At 39.9% G+C, this 17,928-nt stretch overlaps 1 protein-coding gene across 2 annotated transcripts in view; it reads right to left on the reverse strand.

Annotated features, from left to right (window-relative positions):
* Window positions 1-735: 735 nt before the first annotated feature.
* LOC136445556 (FYVE and coiled-coil domain-containing protein 1-like) overlaps window positions 736-17,928 on the reverse strand; it is a 30,223-nt gene continuing 13,030 nt past the window's right edge. The window contains exons 5-23 of one of the 2 annotated variants that reach the window (XM_066443615.1): window positions 17,768-17,874; window positions 17,509-17,652; window positions 16,892-16,976; window positions 16,136-16,222; window positions 14,953-15,189; window positions 11,831-14,713; window positions 11,317-11,440; window positions 10,319-10,479; window positions 9,507-9,647; window positions 8,883-9,002; window positions 8,308-8,414; window positions 7,184-7,322; window positions 6,551-6,624; window positions 5,924-5,944; window positions 5,237-5,358; window positions 4,565-4,679; window positions 3,626-3,782; window positions 2,839-3,002; window positions 736-2,711 (exon numbers count right to left, since the gene is read on the reverse strand). In XM_066443615.1, the coding sequence (XP_066299712.1) occupies window positions 2,645-2,711; window positions 2,839-3,002; window positions 3,626-3,782; window positions 4,565-4,679; window positions 5,237-5,358; window positions 5,924-5,944; window positions 6,551-6,624; window positions 7,184-7,322; window positions 8,308-8,414; window positions 8,883-9,002; window positions 9,507-9,647; window positions 10,319-10,479; window positions 11,317-11,440; window positions 11,831-14,713; window positions 14,953-15,189; window positions 16,136-16,222; window positions 16,892-16,976; window positions 17,509-17,652; window positions 17,768-17,874 (5,055 nt within the window). In that variant the 3' untranslated portion in view covers window positions 736-2,644. The remainder of the gene's footprint in view (window positions 2,712-2,838; window positions 3,003-3,625; window positions 3,783-4,564; window positions 4,680-5,236; window positions 5,359-5,923; window positions 5,945-6,550; window positions 6,625-7,183; window positions 7,323-8,307; window positions 8,415-8,882; window positions 9,003-9,506; window positions 9,648-10,318; window positions 10,480-11,316; window positions 11,441-11,830; window positions 14,714-14,952; window positions 15,190-16,135; window positions 16,223-16,891; window positions 16,977-17,508; window positions 17,653-17,767; window positions 17,875-17,928) is intronic. The other variant, XM_066443616.1, reaches the window with a different exon arrangement.

Consider the following 17,928-nt stretch of genomic DNA (forward strand, 5'->3'; position numbering starts at 1 on the left):
CATGAAGCTTCCCCTTTCAGTTTAATTTGCTGTAAATGGAGGAATGTGAAAGACAATAAAAATTATTGTATACTATTAGCATTCCACAAAAACACAGTCAGAATCTGTATATCGTTAAAGGCTATCAGTTAATAATACATGTATTGTGTTTCCTGTTCTTGAAAAGACCATGTATGAAAGTTGATGTTTACTGCTTTGTTAAGTCCTAGACACAAAGCTCAAAGCTTGTAGTCGGTTTTCTGTACATTCCCTTCAAGTAAATATAGGATGCTTCACTTGCTGCTCAAGTCCATAGTCAACCATGACAAGTAAAGATAGTGTTATAAAGGGAGACTGTTGGAAGCACATTACAAAATAAAGTTAACTTGTTCTGTCAGTGTTTGTCTGTGCCTTTGTTTGAAATACTGTGCAAAGTAAAATAATACAGTCATGAAGTATACCTGCACAGTATACCTGCACATGTTTGACTGCCCAGTGGACTAATCCCATGCATAGCCCCACCTCGGTCAAAACGTAGAAACGCTAAATAAAAATGCAAATGTTTGACCGAATCGGATATACTAAGTACAGTCCCTCTCTCATTGGTCTAACCGCTAATTCAGTAATTGCCATGCTATCATTGGTTGAACTGCTAATTGTGATGGACAGTCAGGATTGTTCCAAGAGTGAGTTAAACAAACAGTTTTACTCTCGACTGGTCTATTTGATGGCAGTAAAAGAGGACAAAGACACAAATCAAGCAAATTTCATATTTTACTTGGCACTCTAAACCAAGAATGGAAGAGTATGAAGATTGAAACCTCACATTTCTGAAATAACAAAATAGCATGCTTCACAGTTACCCACATTGCCTTTCACTGGATTTCTTTTTCGCAGTTGTTCTTAAAAAGTATTTGTTAACTACTGTATTTGCACAAGACATCATTGTACATAATATATATCTGTACAAAGGAGATCATTTGTCATGTTTATTTACTCTTTAATATGCAACAATTCATTATTTGTAACCACTCTGAACCCAAAGCTACAAATCTTAAATATTGTTAGTAATGCCTTTTTTTTCAGAATCACCAAAAAAGAACACTTCTTGATGGTCTCATCACAACAGTAATTTATGTACAGTACTGACTCATCCTTGAGATTGTGTCAATAATGAGTATAACTTTAGAAAATGTTGGCTAAGAGTATTGCAGTATCAACTGGACAGTATATTTTGACAAAGATGACTTCAATATCTTCCTGTCTTCTATCAGCACACTACCTATACATGTCACTGTAGGCATTCATTTAAGTCGTTGTATATGGCAAGGCTTTGTTGGTCCCTATACAATAGCTTGTTGATGATTTTAAAAAATTGCAAGCTACCATAGTCCTACCTAAGGCCACACCAATTTAATTTTTTGGTTAACGGAATTTTAAAAAAAATGCTAGATTGGAAAATCAACATGAAAACAGAATCTCTGAGGAAAGTTTTTACTTTGGTGCACAGTTTCGGTGAGTGAACAGGGTCAGGTGCAAGTTTTCACCCCAGCCTTCTGTTTTAATGATGTCCTCGTGCTAAAATTAAAAAAAAATCCGTTAACCATGAAATTTAATTGGTGTGGCCTAAAAGTCAGGAAGAAAAAGTCTGTCTATCTATCTTAAATTAAATGTATTAAGGATGCATGCATTTTAATGCTAAAAGACCATGGTTGAGGCCACGGTATGAGTCAATATACACACATGTATTACACGACTGTTCAAGGGTGAAAAAGCTCATACTATATCACTTTATCATATCATAATGTCTCTTTTTAAAAATTGCCCTTGCTTGTGTTCCTTTTTCATATTTGACACCATTTAGGGAAACAACTACAGTCACCTAAATTACAAAATCTTTTACAAAATACTTTATTGCATATTCCCTCACGACATTGCATTTTGCTTGCATTACCGGTAACGGTGTCTCAAACTCGAATCCTGAAAATACATTCTTGCTCTCTTTTACACCATTCAAACTTCTGAACATCTGTTTATTTGTTTATAAGGATTACAACTTACATCATATCTGTGCAACATATCTGACGATTATCTGATTAAAAACACTCACTAAGGTTCCATCTCACTGTCACAATTCCATAATGTTTCTGAATCTGTTTAACGTCATAATAGTCATTTAATATCAAGCCTTTAGCACTAGGATTGCATTGTACATGCTAAATGCTGGCAAATACAAATTAAAGTAAAACTAAAACCATTGGCGTTTCTTTGCCTAAAATACGACATATGTATACTTGACTCTGAAGATTCTTAATCTCTAATCTGCTACATACACATCTCCAGTTGGGAGGAGGGGCAAGACTTAAGTTGTCCAAGAATGGTGTTTCTGCCAACCCAAGCAGAATATTTTCATCATATGTGTGTACAACTCTACAGTGCAAGAGTGAAACATCAATTCCTTCATAGAAAGATTCAAATTCAGACTGTACTTATTATTATAGCTTGACTCTTCCAGTGTCTCAATTGTAAAAAGAAGTTTGCAGAAACAACACAAACTGAAACACATTTTTTCACAAGTTACTGTCAGTTGCTAGGCAACAGCCTGATTAGACAATGTCATTGGTCTCCTCCTGAAGGTTGCTGATTGGTTGTTGCTAGGCAACAATTAGCTGCTGGCCTCTGTCACTGGTCTCTTCACTTGCAGCTTGTAGGTCAGTTTCTTGGATGTGAATCTGGACACATTGGGCAGAAAAAGACATTGAACATGAATTCAAATACAAATGTATTAGAATGTATTAATGTATTAAATGTATTAATTCCAATAGGTTAAAAATTGTTCCTGGAGTAGCATACATGTACCTGGAGTAGGAGTTGTCGAACAGCAGTGTGTAGACCCCGGCTCTCTTGGCGATGAGCTCCCCCTGTACGGCCTGTCTGTGGGAGTTACACTTACACATGGGGATCAGAACCTGGCTGTCCTCATGGACATCGCTCTCCTTGTACGTCACACTGAACCCTATGTTCTGGGGAGAAAAATAGAAAGAAAACAATTAACATGTAGCCTAATATAGTTTAATCTTTCACTGGGCATAAAAAGATTGAGATAAAATTGTGAAGTCTCCCCCTTTTGTTCACAAATGACATCCTGTCCTACGGACTGCAACCCTTTTCAGTAGCAAATAAGTTAGGTGACTTACAACAGCTAACAATTTTATACCTTTGGGTCCAAATGCAGGACTGTTAACCACTGGAACACACATTCTACACAAGGACATACAAAACTTAAACCTCAGTTATAGTGTGGAACAGCTACATGTATATGGATATGCTGACAGTTTGCAGTAACTGTTACATTTCTTTTTCTCTCATACAATTCAGAATGGAAACTAAAATAGCCAGTATTCTTGTGTAGAGACTTACATGTACATGTAGTTTGAAATTCCTGTCTGATATTGTAATAAAAAAAAGGTAAAGCAGTCATCCTCATGATCAATTGAGGTGAAGCATGATACTTTTTCAAGTAGCTAGTGGTAGCAATACGGCTTTGCCACAGCTCACGTTTCTGCCCAAGCACACCGGGTCACCCCTAGACCTACTCTTCTTGATAAGTGTGTTGGGTTCTTTTAATTGTTAGTATAATACATACCTTTGGTTCTGTCTGAAACTCCCAGCATAAAACAATGCCCGGTGCCTCCACTAAGATGGGCAGGGCGAAACTCCTCCCAGCCTTGACTGACATTTCACAGCTTCCGTCTGTCCTTCCCTGGATTTCCTCCACCGACATGGTCAAACTAGTCGTCAGGCTGGACACAAAACACAAAAAGTCAGGGTCATGAATGTTATAAGTACAACTTACGTGAATCAATAGACTTTTGGCCTCTCAGAATGTTTGTCTAATCCTACTACATCTACATCTACATCTACACAGTACTCGGCAAAGCCCCGCGAGGGACATAACACCGAGGATGAAATGTCAGGGTCACGCCCAGCTGCAGCAGGTGGTGGAGGTGATGGTGAAAAAGAAAAATCCGAAAAAAGATAAACATAACTGGTGCAACAATAAATATACAAATAAGTGGTTTTCTGAAATAACTCCAGGCTTCAGCAATGGGTCCAAGGTACATTTACCAGATAGTACACAATAAGGCCATGTAAGGTACCAAATGGAAATTTCATGATACAACCCTGCATTTAGAGTGGTACAGCCGAAATGTAGAGAAAACGTAGTAGCCACATGGCACTGTAGCATCCTGTCTCCTCTGTTTGGACTCTTCATATATCCCATATGTACAACTTTTTGGCTGCTGCCTTGTCATCTCTATGACCTTTAGTACAATCTTGCAATAGTGTATATAGATGGCCTCCTTGACTCCCCCAACAAAGAAGTCTAATTCAGCTGCCAACCAAGAAAACATTAGTGGAAACATGAAAAGGATCAGCCCAAATGTTGACAAATCCAGTTTTTCTGTGTGTTGAACATTAGGCTTACATTGATGAAGAATCCTGGCTCACATTAATGAAGAATCCTGTATTATCCGTGTTGAATATTAGGCTCACATTAATGAAGACTTCAGATCTGTATTACCTGGATTCACTGCTGCCCAGGTAGGACTGGCCCCCTTCAGACCCAGCAGAGGCTGCAATCTCTTCTTCACTCACAAAGTCAAAGTTAGCATCTCGTTCGTCAACAGCATCCTCATCTGTAGTGAATGCATACAGTGTATGGATATAAACATACTTAAGTTCTTAATCTACATCTAGACTGGGCAAACTACACAGTAATGTTTTTGAATTGAGACCTCTTCCATCTACCAATTCAATTTGTGGGGGGAACAGCCCAATCAATGACCTGAAAGCAGCAGCTTGTAATATTTTTGTAAGCATTGTATTTTACAGTGGCAAGATTTCAGTTCATTCAGTTGTGCGAAATCATTTTGGTCTTGTGTCCCAGTAGCCTGTGTGTTACACAATCCCTCGTTGTCATTGGCATATTAGGGGCATATGGGAAGGGCTGCTAGAAGTTTGACTTAGTCTAGTGTGCCAGGACCTCACAAAAAGGAAGTATGATGACTGGAAGCAACATACAGACAGAAGGAAGGTGAAGTTTATATTGTACAATGTAGTAATAGAATTTGAGATTCAAAAGTGGAATTTTGTTGCCCATCCCTTTAACCTTTAGCACACTGAAGCAGCTGTTAGGCACCCAGTTCCCTATTGGTTACAGAGTTAGGCAGCAGGGAGAAGGTTAAACACTAACCGTCACTCAGGATCCTGTTGTTGTCCTCCCCATCGCCTGTGTCTCCACCAGCCATGTCTGCTGGTCTGCTGTCCATCTGTTGGTGGAGTTGGTAGCACTCCTCACAGCAGCGAGACTTCTTACTGCAAGGCACAAGGAACAGTGGTCATCTCAGACTTATCAACAGACAAATTTGGAAAATCTTAGCCTCTGTTATAGGCTCCCTTTTTCTGTCTTCTTTTAATAGTTACCGTTTTCCTATTTCATTTTTTTTCTTCTTGTTACGGGCCGGATCCAGCCAGTAACAAGAAAAAAATAATAAAACGGTAACTACAAGAAAACAGCCAAAGGGAGCCTGCAATAGAGGATAGGAAAATCTAATAAATATAGATCCTTGCTATACATGTATGCTATGCGCAGTTAGATTTTACATGTCAACATGCTTTCTCCTATATCAATGAAATTCACCAGCTTTAAAGGGAAACAGAAGGAAAGAGTAGAGAGTAGGGAGCACTTAGTCTTTAATTTGCCTGATAAGATACGGCTTCACATGCCTTTTTCTGTTTTGTTGTTGACTGAACTAAGCATGTAAAAGTAAAGTGCAGGCTGGCAAAAAAAGAAGACCTTCAAACCTCTGACGGAAAAACATGCAAGCAACTTTCAATAAGCTGTCACCACCATTAAGTTAAACAGGGACAAAAAACTTACGTAGATGGCAAAAATACAGAGCTGGAAGGAAAGAAAAGAGGTTTATGTACAAGACAGTTTATTTTTCTTAAAGTGTTGAAAGTCTCAACATTACCATACACTCACACACACACAAATATATCACTATTCAAGCAAAGGGACTGCCTTAACATACATTCATGTTTACAAGAGAAGAGAGTACAGTACTACAGAGTAAGATAAACTTATTTGGTTGCAAGTCTGGAAAAGAAACTAGTCTCTTTATACTTACAAAGAAAACGTTTGAAAATCATGATCTACTATAGCTGAAGCATTTACTTGTACATGCTTGTCGTCCAAGATTCAGATCTGGAGAATAAATAAGCTAACATCATGCTAAATTTAAATGCACTTTGACTGACAAGGTAAAAACAAACTGGAGCATAGAACACACACTGATTCACTTGTTTAAACACAATTTTTCCTACTCTGGTTAATCCCATTCCAATCATTGCTTGAGGGGAAAAAGAAGAAGCAACTGTTACAGAAACAGAAGAATGGTTTCAGAGAAAAGAAAACACTTTCTCTCCTCTAATTGGTAGCAAAACAAATTTTACAGAGAGCTAAATTCAGCTGGTGTTTAGCAACTGTAACAGAGAGTGTGTATACCTGCTGTGTGAGGTCATGATCCAGTTGTTCGAGCAGGGATGACAGAAGATACGACCACACAGTCGGCAGTGGTGCTGGGGTAGGGAGAGAAGGGTTTCATCTTTAGTTGCAAACAGCTTTAGCGTTATGTAATGAATGATTTGTATCACAGACTTCAAAGTGGCTGTATCATTGCCTCCTCCAATGGGATTTGAGAAATAAATCAAATGTTGAGAATAAGCCAAGGGATAATTTTTATTGAAAACAGCTGAGCACTACAAAAACAACTTTTAACGGTATGCACATCTTCAAAAATTAAATTTTACTTAACCTGACTATAGCAAAAATCATAATGACAACGAAAATCTGTTGTTCATACAGATGTAACAGCAAACAAAGTAGAACACGGACCATGAACCAGCTTTTGCCCTACCACATGTTTTATGTTGTACCAATTATATATGTTGTACCATATATATGTAATGATATATGTTGATAGACTTAAATGACTGTGTATGTCTGTTACATTGTATCTGACCCTTACCTCTTTCCTCATGACCTCAATGAAAAGCAGCCTGCGTGCCGATTTGAACTTCACATGAATAAACAAAGGTTCAAACAAATCAAACAAACAACCTGATAGAATTAACTCACCTTCCTGACTATGATGGAGAAGTCTGTCTCACACTTCATACACTTCTTCACCTCCTTGTCGTCCATCCACCTCTCCCCACTGCGGAGCTTCTGCAGATACTCCAGCTGGTCTGTCTTCTGCCACAGTTGGTCCTTCTCTCTGCAGAAACCACAACAAATCAAGTTCTGAAACAAGTTTTAACTGTAATTTCCAACACAAAAATTGGACTTTTCGACTGTACGACACCAGTCTCTGTCAAGGAGTGAGCAATCCACCGCTGGGATGACATCATGTTATGCAGATAGCACCAAAAAAATTTGGATAAGTCCAATTTTTGTGTTGGAAATTACATTTAAAACTTGTTTCAGAATGGAATTTCAGCTGAACTTTCGAGCTAACAAATCAAGTTGTTTTTTGTTTATTTCGTGTACATCCTAGCATCATGGTACCTTAACTTGAATAACAGGGTCCCAGTGTCAAGCCAGACTTTTGCCCTGCCAAATTTTTGCAGCAACAACTTATGGGGTTCATAGGGACTTTTTATCGGTACTTTATATAGGGTTTAGACCTCAGCTGACTTTAGGTCGCAGTGACTCTGGCTAACCTTACCCATAACCTGAATCTAACCCTAACCCTAACTTAAACTCCACACGCGTGCACTACCCCACAGAGCAAAAATATGTCAGAACAGAAATTTGGCCAACACCAGGCGTGGTACAGACTTCTGAAGTGAAGGTGCCTTTGACCATTTCTACAATTACCTGTCTGTAAGGTCATATACCCAAGACATTAATTCTAAAGAAGGTCACAGCTTTGACTACAATTTCAGCAAACCTCCCTGTCTTGAGTTACTGTACAATGAAAGTTTAAGCTGTAATGACAGGGCAACACTAGAAGGATAAATCGCTCGTTCTCCTTTAAATGTACACATTTTGTAACTTCCGTTAACGTTTGGATATGCCACATATAAGGTGCCAAACTGTCGTTTTTATGACGACTTAAAACTTATCTGGCTTTTAAAAACGACAGTTTACCACCTTATATGTGGCATATCTTAATGTCAGGAACGTCTTACTTCAAATGGTAACGGAAGTTACAAAATGTGTATATTTAAAGGAGAACGAGCGACATGTGTGATTCAGACCTGATGAGTTTGATGAGTTCAGTTTTGAGCTCCATGGTGTCTGTTCTCATCTCCTGTAGCTCACGCTCCTTCTCCTCACACTCTCTCCGCGCCTCGCTCAGGTCAGCCTGGAGCAGCACAAAAACGTTTGGTGAGGAGCTAAAACAATTTCTAGCAAAATGTCAATGTTTGAAGTCCACCTCCAATTTCTTTGTAATAAAATGTATGGTTCAGCATCAAGGGCAGATGCCAATTTGCAAGCACCAAAAGCTTTGGTGAGGAACAAAAAAAGACTAATTCTCGCAATGTTGTGATCATAAAGTATAGTTCAGCACCAAGGACAGATGCCAAGGACAAAATAATCTTCTCGCATTGTGCCATTTATAGTGGTGTACAATGTACTGTCTTTTAGAGTTCATAATACTACATAGAGCCTGAAAGAGCTGAGAGCAGAAATGTAACTGCTGTATGAAATTTAAAAGACAACGTCTGCATTTTGCCAATCAAACAACCAACAGTGTGGAAGGCACGTAAAAGAAAACTGGGAGGATGTGGATACAATACATGGTCTTGCAGATCTAGCTGAAATTTCTTACTTTAATCTTAAGAGTTTGGTTCCTTTCTTCATCCAGCATCTTCTTGGTCCTTTGTAAGTCACTACTGAGGCTGCTGCACTCTTTGTCACGACTCTGCAGACTGGACTTCAGCTGATCAACCTAGGATGGTAAAAACAACTTAATAGTCAACATAAATGTACTATGCTTCTATGTTGAATCCCTGTACTATACAATACATTGTATGTCTTACTCATGCAAGCAAATATTTAGCAACAAACATTGAATAATGGTATTTGCTCAATGTCTCATCCAAGCATCCTGTCTTAGGTCATTAGTAATGTTTCTATGACAGCTTCTATAGCAGGATTTTGGAAGAATTTTTTATAGAACCACTTATTTCTGGCTACAAGCAATACATGTACTACTATATTACTTTCCACCACTGCTTCGTGCTTGCTAATGCCAGGTTACATTTCAAAACCAGGGCCTGACTTGGCTGTTTGTGGGAATGAAAAATAAAAGACAGTGTATATCAGGAAATATACAAAAATCATACTCATGACTAATTTTCCAAACATTTTGTGTGTTTTGTTGTCTAAAATGTCACATTTTTCCCGTTCCTGCAAACATAAGGAGGCTGCACTGAAGCAATACCACCCTCACCTCAACCGTAACGTTCTGTAAGGCTATCCCATGATCCTCCTTGTCTCCCAGGATCTGTTGCTCCAGATCACTGATGACATGTTCCTGCAGCGCTGACTTCTCCTGGAGGGACTTCAGCTCCTCCTGCTTCTCCTCAAACTCCTGAAAAATGTTTAAAATTTCATACCCATTCTTCTTAATCTACTGTTTTGGCTGACATGCAGGCAAGGTTGTCTAACGAGCTAATTGCCGAGAACAGACCCATACTCTTGTTGTTTATCATGCTTAAACTTAAAGCATGAGGCTTCTTAGGCTTCTTTGGCTTCTTTGGCTGAGCTACAAGTGCAACCACACGATCTTAAAAAGTTGTGCCCACATCCTCCTGTGCTTGCACCCTTAGGATCAGCACAAGTGCAAATTCCCAAGAAGATATTTCTTCTTGAATGTAGCGTGTTTGAGCAGAGCAACACCTTGAGCGAAATGTTGCTTGGTAAAGAACCAACCACACTTATTGATAGGAGTCGGGATCTCTCTCGCTGTGAGTAGATAAAATCTTTCAGCATGGTTATATTTATGCACTGCTTGTACTTATTGTATAAGACTTGCGTGTTATAGGATATTGGAGATTCTTTTTACACATTCAACTAGTAAATCTCACCTGCTGACGTTTCTGTGTCTGTCAGCAGGTGAGATTTACTGGTTGTGTAAAAAGAATCTCCAATATCCTACATGTATATTCTACCAACCTGATGAAACTATTTTCGGAAGCTTGTGTGTTATACCTTATAAGGCTGTTTCCTTGTTATGTAAGAAACAAAAAAAAATGCACAAACCTTGAGCACCCCCTGGTGCTGCATGGTGTCATAACTGATCTGGAACTTGAGCGAGGAAACCTCCTGCTCCAGGGTGGACTGGGACGTCCGCAGCTCGTCTTTCTTCCTCTCTAGCTCCGCTTCCAACTTCTGCTTCAGACTCGTCACCTCCTCAAGGTTTTCTACAGGGAGAAGCAAATGTGGATTACCAATAGGCAAACACTTGCAAGGGAAAACACGTGCTAGCAAATGCAGAACATTTCCCTCCTTTTTTTGACATTACATTTGCAAGGGAAAACATTTACTAGTAAATGCAGAATATTCCCCTCCTTTTTTTTAAAATTACATTTGGAAAGGAAAACATTTGCGAGTAAATGCAGAACATTTCCCTCCTATTTTGAAATTACATTTGCAAGGGAAAACATTTGCTAGTAAATGCAGAACATTTCCCTCCTTTAAAAACAAATTCTGTCCCAAGTGTTTTGATACCAAAACTTTTGAATCGCATCAATGTGTAAAAGGAAAAACAGATAATCAATAACCGTTACAGGAGATGGTTTCTTGTTTTGTTCAGTACCAAAAACATAATTTTCAGTAGAAAAAATGGCCAAAGAATGAATTTACTAAATTACGCCAAAATAGTTACTCAAGCAACTGGATAAAATTTTGAATTTACTAAATTTTAAGGTTGATTTCCCTTACCGACATTCATTGGATGCCAATCAGTGTTTGCTTGGAAAAATCAAAATCATATTAAGCATGATATCAGTCTGAGAGAACATAATGGGGGAGCTAATGAAAATGAATGCCTTAGACTTACTGGAGGAGTTATTGAAAATACATGGTGGTGAATTCCAGTATTACCAATAGGTATTGCACCATGCCTGAGTATACTTTAACTTTTACATAATACTCAACCCAAAACATCAATGCTCAACATTTCTTGTACTGTTTCTTTCAATTATATACTTTAAAAAGTTATTGCCCAGGTCACAACAAAGTCCATGTTTTATTCTCACCTTGCAAGCTGGATGCTCTCTTTTCCAGACTCTCCTTCTCTGCTGTAACTGAGGCCATGTGATTGTCGAGGTCTTTCTTCTCCGTAGCTGCAGCCTCTAACTTCTCCAGACATTCCGAGCTGGTCTGCAATGGTGAAATATTCAATTCGAATGAAGAAACAGAATAGCTATAATTGTAGACATTATGAGCAATGTTAGCCTCCGTTGCAGGCTCTGAACCGGCTTTTTGGGGGGCTACATAATACACTTTTTGCAGCCAACCCATAACTATCAGCCACCCCTGTAACTATCAGCCGGCAGAGCCTGCAACGGATGCTAAGCAATGTCTACATTCAATATGAAATGGTCTTTTATTGAAATATCAAATTTTCACTGTCAAAGTTGATCAAGATCTAAAGGTATTTTTTTCTCAACCGTTTGTTCCAGCAGTATACAGTATTTTCATTTCCCCTTTTAGGGAATGATAAAACATCTACGTGTGACAGTGTAAAAGCCATTCAGAAGAGCCCCCTACCTGAAAGAGCCTGCCCTGCAGTTCATTTCTTTCTGTGACTGCTTCATCCACCATAACCTTCACTTCAGCCAGCTCACTCTCTGCCCTCTCCACCCTCCTCTTCAGGTCTGTTTTCTCCTGATCAACCTTCATCAGTTCTTCTTTCGCTGCCTCCAGCTCAGCGGAAACTAGTTCATAGTCCTTGTTCAAGTCAGTCTTCTCGTCCTTGGTGGATTCATACTGTGACTGCAGGTGGGTCATTTCTTCTCGCAGGGAAAACATCTTCTCTTCGTGTTCTTGTAGCATCTTTTGCTTTCTCTCCTCGTACACCTGTGTCTGTGTCACGTTCTCCTCCTGAAGTCGTCTCATGTCCTCCACCGTTGTCTCAAGCTGTCGTCTTCGCTGCTCCTCTTTTTCTAAATCTTGTCTGACTTGTTGAAGTTCCCCTTCAATTGTTCCTTTCTCTTTTGTCAAATTTGCAGCTTCCTCTTCAGCCCTTTTCAACTTCTCATCCAAATTTCCCACTTCCTTCTCTAGTTTAGCTTGCAGAGCATTTGCCTCCTCTTTTAGATTTAAATGATGGCTTTTAAGTTCTTTTATTTCGTCATCCTTTCCTTTTACAGTAGTGGTAAGTTCGGCTATTTCCTTCTCTAGTGCTCCCTTTTTACCCTCCACTTCACCCATCTTTTCTGACAACTCTTTGATTTTGGACTCCTTCTTTTCAACCAGTTTGTCCTTTTCCCCTAAAGTGGACCTCAATCCCAACTCGCTGCTTCCCAGTTTCCCCACGGTGGCCTCCAAGTTTTTCAGTTTTTCCTGCAGTTGTTCTACGTTGCTAGTCTTCCCTGTGAGCTGCTGTTTTAGGCTACTAATCTCTCCTCCTAGCTTTCCCTTCTCCCCTTCCAGTGTCGCTATCCTTTCCTGTAGCCTTGCTTTCTCCTCCTTTGCTGTACTCTGTCCATCGTCAATCTTCTTCTTCAGCCTTGTGATGTCTCCATCTTTATCTCTCAGATCCCTCTTAGCCTCCTCCAGACGTCTTTGAAGCTCATCTTCCTTGTTCTCTAGCCTACTTACAGACGTCTTGAGGCCTGCTAGCTCCAGCATCACTGCCCTCGCCCCTTCCTGCTCCTCCTTCCATCTCATCTCTAGCGACTTGACCTGGTTCTTAAGCTCCGACCCCTGAGCTTCCTCCGTCCCCAGTTTCATCTCCGCAAGAATCCTCTCTTTCTTTTCTTCCTCTGCCTTTCTCTTCATCTCCTCTACAGAGTTTGTCATCTCTAGTTTCTTGATCTCTGCAGTTTCCAGTTTTATCCGCCATTCAGCGATCTCCTTTTCTAAGTCCTGTACCCTCGTTATATTGTTTGATAACTCCTCTCCAACTCCCTCTTTCTCTTCTATCAAGGCTTTGCAGTGTCCTTCCAAGCTGCCAATTTTGTCTTCTAGCTCTTTGCATCTATTTTCCTTTCCTTCCAAGCTGTCTTCTGCTGTTTTCAGCTTTCGTTCAAGATCCAGTTTCACACTCGAGTGTTCACTCTCTGTCTTTGAGATCTGCTCGCTTAGATCTTTGATTCGCTGCGACAGCTTCTGCTCGTTTCCACTCATATTTGACCGCATTTCGTCATTCTGCATGTTCAACTCATCCAACATTCTCTCCATAAGAGAGACCTTCTCTTTATCCCCCTGTACCACAGACTCCAAATCTCCTACTTTTGTTTTCAGTTCCACGGTCTCTTTCTCTTTTTGGTTTTTTTCTTCCTGTAGTGTGTCTTTATCTGCCTCTAATTCAGATATATGAATCTGCAGTTTATCAACTGTTTTGTCCAATTCCTGCTTTTCCTTTTGTAGGGTTTGAGATTTTCCTGTCATTTCCTTAAGGGATGTTTCTACTTTAATGACTCTATCTTCTAACTCCTTTCTTGCTGAATCTAAAGTCTGTATCTTTTCTTCATACTCGGTTCTTTCTCTTTCCAGACTGTCAACTTTTTCTTTAATTTCTCCACTGCTCATTTCTGATGTCTGTGCCTTTAGACGCAGCTCTGCATTTGTCACTTCCATAGCCGCTAGCCTCTTGGAATATAGCCCTTCCACAGACTCTGCTTTGGTGCTGTAAGTTGCAAAAGACCTTTGCACGGACTCAAACTTTTGATCGTAATTCCTCGCAGCCATCTCAAGTTTCCTTGCACTTTCTTCATCCTTGAGGCTCACCATTGTCTTGTACAAGTCTGCTTTTCTTGAGATTTCTTCCGTCTTCTTCTCCTGGTTTTCGGTGACAGCTTGTAGAAGAGCCAACCTACCTTGCAGTTCCTTCTCACTGTTAGACTTTTCTTGGATTATCTTCTGTAGATTTTCACACTTCTTTTCCAGACTATCGACCTGCTGCTCAAGACTCCGCCTCATTTCCTTCACGTGTGCGACCACTTTCTCTGTTTTCACCTTCCTTTCTTCAAGTTTACTCTCAAGACCCGCACACTTCTTCTCAAGGTCTTCCTTCTGAGACTTAAGTGTAACGTTAGCTTCCTCGGTTTCTGTCAGTTTGTTCAGCATTTCATGTACCTTGTTGGCAGATTCGAAATGGCTGGCAGCCTTTTGGTCTTTGTCCTTTGCCATTCCTTCCATTGTTGCTATCAATTCCACATTCTTTGCCTCTAGACTTGCTATTTTCTGCTGCAAACCTTGTAAGCTGCCGTCCTTCTGCACGTCGAAAGATTTCTGGGTCTCCAACTCTTTTTGCGCTGATTTCAGCTCGATTTTCAGTTCAGAGTTTTCTGTATCTTTGCTCTTTATTCTCTCCTGCAGTTCTTGTTCCTTCTCAGAGAAGATCTTTTCTCTGCTGTCTTGTTGAGTTCTCAATACCTCAACTCTATGCTGCAAGTCTGTGACTGTCGACTCTGCATCTTTTTTGGCCTATAAACATGGCAAAACATGAGTTTTAAAGCTGAAACAAAAAAATTCCACTTAATGATCAGATATACAATGACTGTGTACCAATGGTACTTTGTAAAATCTGCATATATATATATAGGATGACAATCAGGAAGGTAAAGTTTACATTTAAATGATCATGTCAAGTTATCAATATTACACATTGCTACAACTTTAAATTTGATACTTATACATTCATGTTGGAACTTAAATCCAGTCACCTTTTCTAGCTGATTTTCCTGTTCTTTCCACATCTTTGTCTTTTGTTGATGATCTTCCTCTGTTTTCTTAAGAGAAGACTCCAGCTCAGAGATCTTTTTCTGTAGTTCTGTCCGGACATTTGACAATCTGTCCTCCGTGTCAAGTGCTAGCTTGTTGATTTCTTCATTTTCCGCTTCCAAATCTTTGATCTTTTTCCACAGTTCCCTCTCCTTAAGCTCTGATTGGTCAAGCTGCGTCTGTAAGAAGAACCAATCAAAAGGAAATAAGCCAACAACAGCGGAAGGCAACAGATTTATCACAGCCAACAATTCAGCACCACAGTTAGGAACAGCCAATAAGAGCTGTAATTCAGATCCTTAATCACTAGGCTGCTACCCAATCAGTTGCTTAGTTAAGCATCATCTAAGGTGGTTAGGTGGTTTTGATTATCACTTAGAATGGTGTGTTGTTGACTTAGAATCTAAACATTCTAGGTTCGAATCCCTCGGAGACCCCAATGTTGTTCCCTTGGGAAAGGCACTTTACACCAGTCCTATCTACTAATTTGACTCATGAAAATGAGCACTTTTCTTCAGATAGTGACATCCTTTTGGATGGAACGTAAAGCTGGAGGTCACATGTTTGAGGAGAGCCACACATTGAGCACATTAAAGATCACACTGCAAATAAATTACCAAAACCAGTAGGGGTCCATCCCAATATGAGCGGACCTCAAAGTCCAGTCTTTAACAGCTTGCACTTACTGTACAAAACTGGTGTACACGTGTTATGCCTAAGGACAGTTTCCTAGTTGTGCAAAACAAACTATAACAAAAACAAACAAAATTCATGAACAATCAATCAATCATTCGCGAGCATCAGGAACTGATGCATAGCGCCTACAGACATCCGTGAGGCCAGGTTTGTCTACTCTCGGCGTAGATCCTCCAGTCGGTTCTGGTGATCCCCAGCCCTTGGAGTTTGTTGAAGATCTGGTCTTCCCATCTTCCTCTAGAAGACCTCTTGGGCGACCTCTCGCCGAGAAGAGTAGGGAGTATAGGAAAGCCCTGTATGTTGCATACATGGATTTGAAAGCCGCATTTGACTCTGTCCACAGACCTTCCATGTGGAAGCTCCTACGTGCCAGGGGCATCCCGGACAAAATCCATGAACACTACGTTATATTCTGAAAGGAGAGCTGACCTGTAGCTCTTGATACTTCTCCTCTTCAGACGGTGTGGCAGGAAGAGGTTCCATCATGGGGCTGGACAACTCACTCAGGGTAGCAGGCTGGAACAGGACAGTCACAGTATGCTTTTAATAAAAACTCACCAACACACCAACTTGCACATTTTTCTCATTATCCATACATTCATCTGTCTAATTAGTACTTCTTCTTACTATTTTTGATTTTCTCCTAATTTCTTATCATTTTTGTCTGTCTGCAAAATGAAGTAGAAAATGACATCAAATATTTGACACTTGCTATATAATTGCTATTGGAGGTGCCCCTGAGAAGATTTGAGAAAAGCATATTGTTGGCAGTGTTACTTGCCGGTCGAATGGCAGGATACCTTAAATGCAGCTACTGGTTAAAGGCACCCAGAGCATTTTATGAGGCTTGAAAACTGGAAATATTCTAGTTGCTGTAATCTTTATGAAATTAAGATTTAATGCCACTGTTAAGCACATGTGCGTGCAAATTTCTTATCAAAAGTGCACAAAAGCGGCACAGAAATAAGCTACATTGTGATATTTTAGTTTTACGCGCCTAGTGTAAATAGACCGACACCATAGCCCCGCCACCTCCGCCAAAACGTAGTAATGCAAAAATAAAACTTAAAAATGCAAATATTTGACGGACATGCAGTCACTCTCTCATTGGTCGAACTGCTGATGGACAGTCAGGATCAGTCTACTAGGGCTTGGATTTACTATGGTTACAACATGACCTCTGACCTGTGAAGAGAAGCTGCCCAGACTGCTCATACTGGGGGTCCTGCTGGGGGGTCTCCAGTACTGGCCGGGGGAACCAAACATCTTCCTGCAAAAGTTGTACAAAAGAGATGTGATTGAAGATTCTCCACCACAAATTGATGATACTAGCTGGTTAAAACAGATACAAATTCAAAGTGGATACAGTTGCAACACTCATAGACTCTGATAGAACTTATAAATTTCCACCAAACAGCATAGACCCTAAATACTTTAATACAAACATCTCCCTGGAAAAGTTTTAGAAAAAGAAATCAGATGACAGAAGATTCTGTAAATCACCAATCAAGCTAGTGTGTTACACCATAGAGTGATTACAACAGCTGATTAAAACAGATAAAAATTAGAGTAGACATCACTAATAAAATTATATATTTCCCCCAAATGACATAGACCCCAAATATTTACAGCTACTTGTCATCTTTGCTATCAGACATTGTTGAACTTGAAATCTATAGTTTCAACTGGAAACTTTAAGAGCAGTTAGAAATATCTATCTGATTCTATTCCCTTCATGTAAATACCACTATGTCACTGCATTGACAGTACAATGAATAACACAGAAAAAATTATTTGCTTACCGGGCAAAAGTTGGCCATGCTGCGTCAAGGTCATGTCCGTGGGGTGTAAGGTCAAACTGGATGTCGTTCAGGTCGTAGAAGTGGTTGACCAGAGCCGAGGATGTCCCATGATGCAACAGCACAGACCTTGGGTGATACCAGTCACTGTAGTAGAAGAAAAATAGTTATATTTAACATAGAAAAACAAGAATGCCTGTTGTTCATAACAAAATCACTAGAGGGCACTATCCCACTGAAATACCCCTCGGAATGACCTTACCTGGTGACCTTGCCATTGAGAACACACTGCTGCATGGTGTCAGCCAATCGCTGGTGGACGAGAGAGTAGCGGAGAAACGCACGGCCTCGTCCCAAATTGGTCTTGACCTGTGCAGCAAAATACATGTAAAGCAACATGCTTTCAAAAACCAAATTTATAAA

The sequence above is a fragment of the Branchiostoma lanceolatum genome, chromosome 12 (genome assembly GCF_035083965.1).
Source record: "Branchiostoma lanceolatum isolate klBraLanc5 chromosome 12, klBraLanc5.hap2, whole genome shotgun sequence".
Taxonomy (NCBI): Eukaryota; Metazoa; Chordata; class Leptocardii; order Amphioxiformes; family Branchiostomatidae; genus Branchiostoma; species Branchiostoma lanceolatum.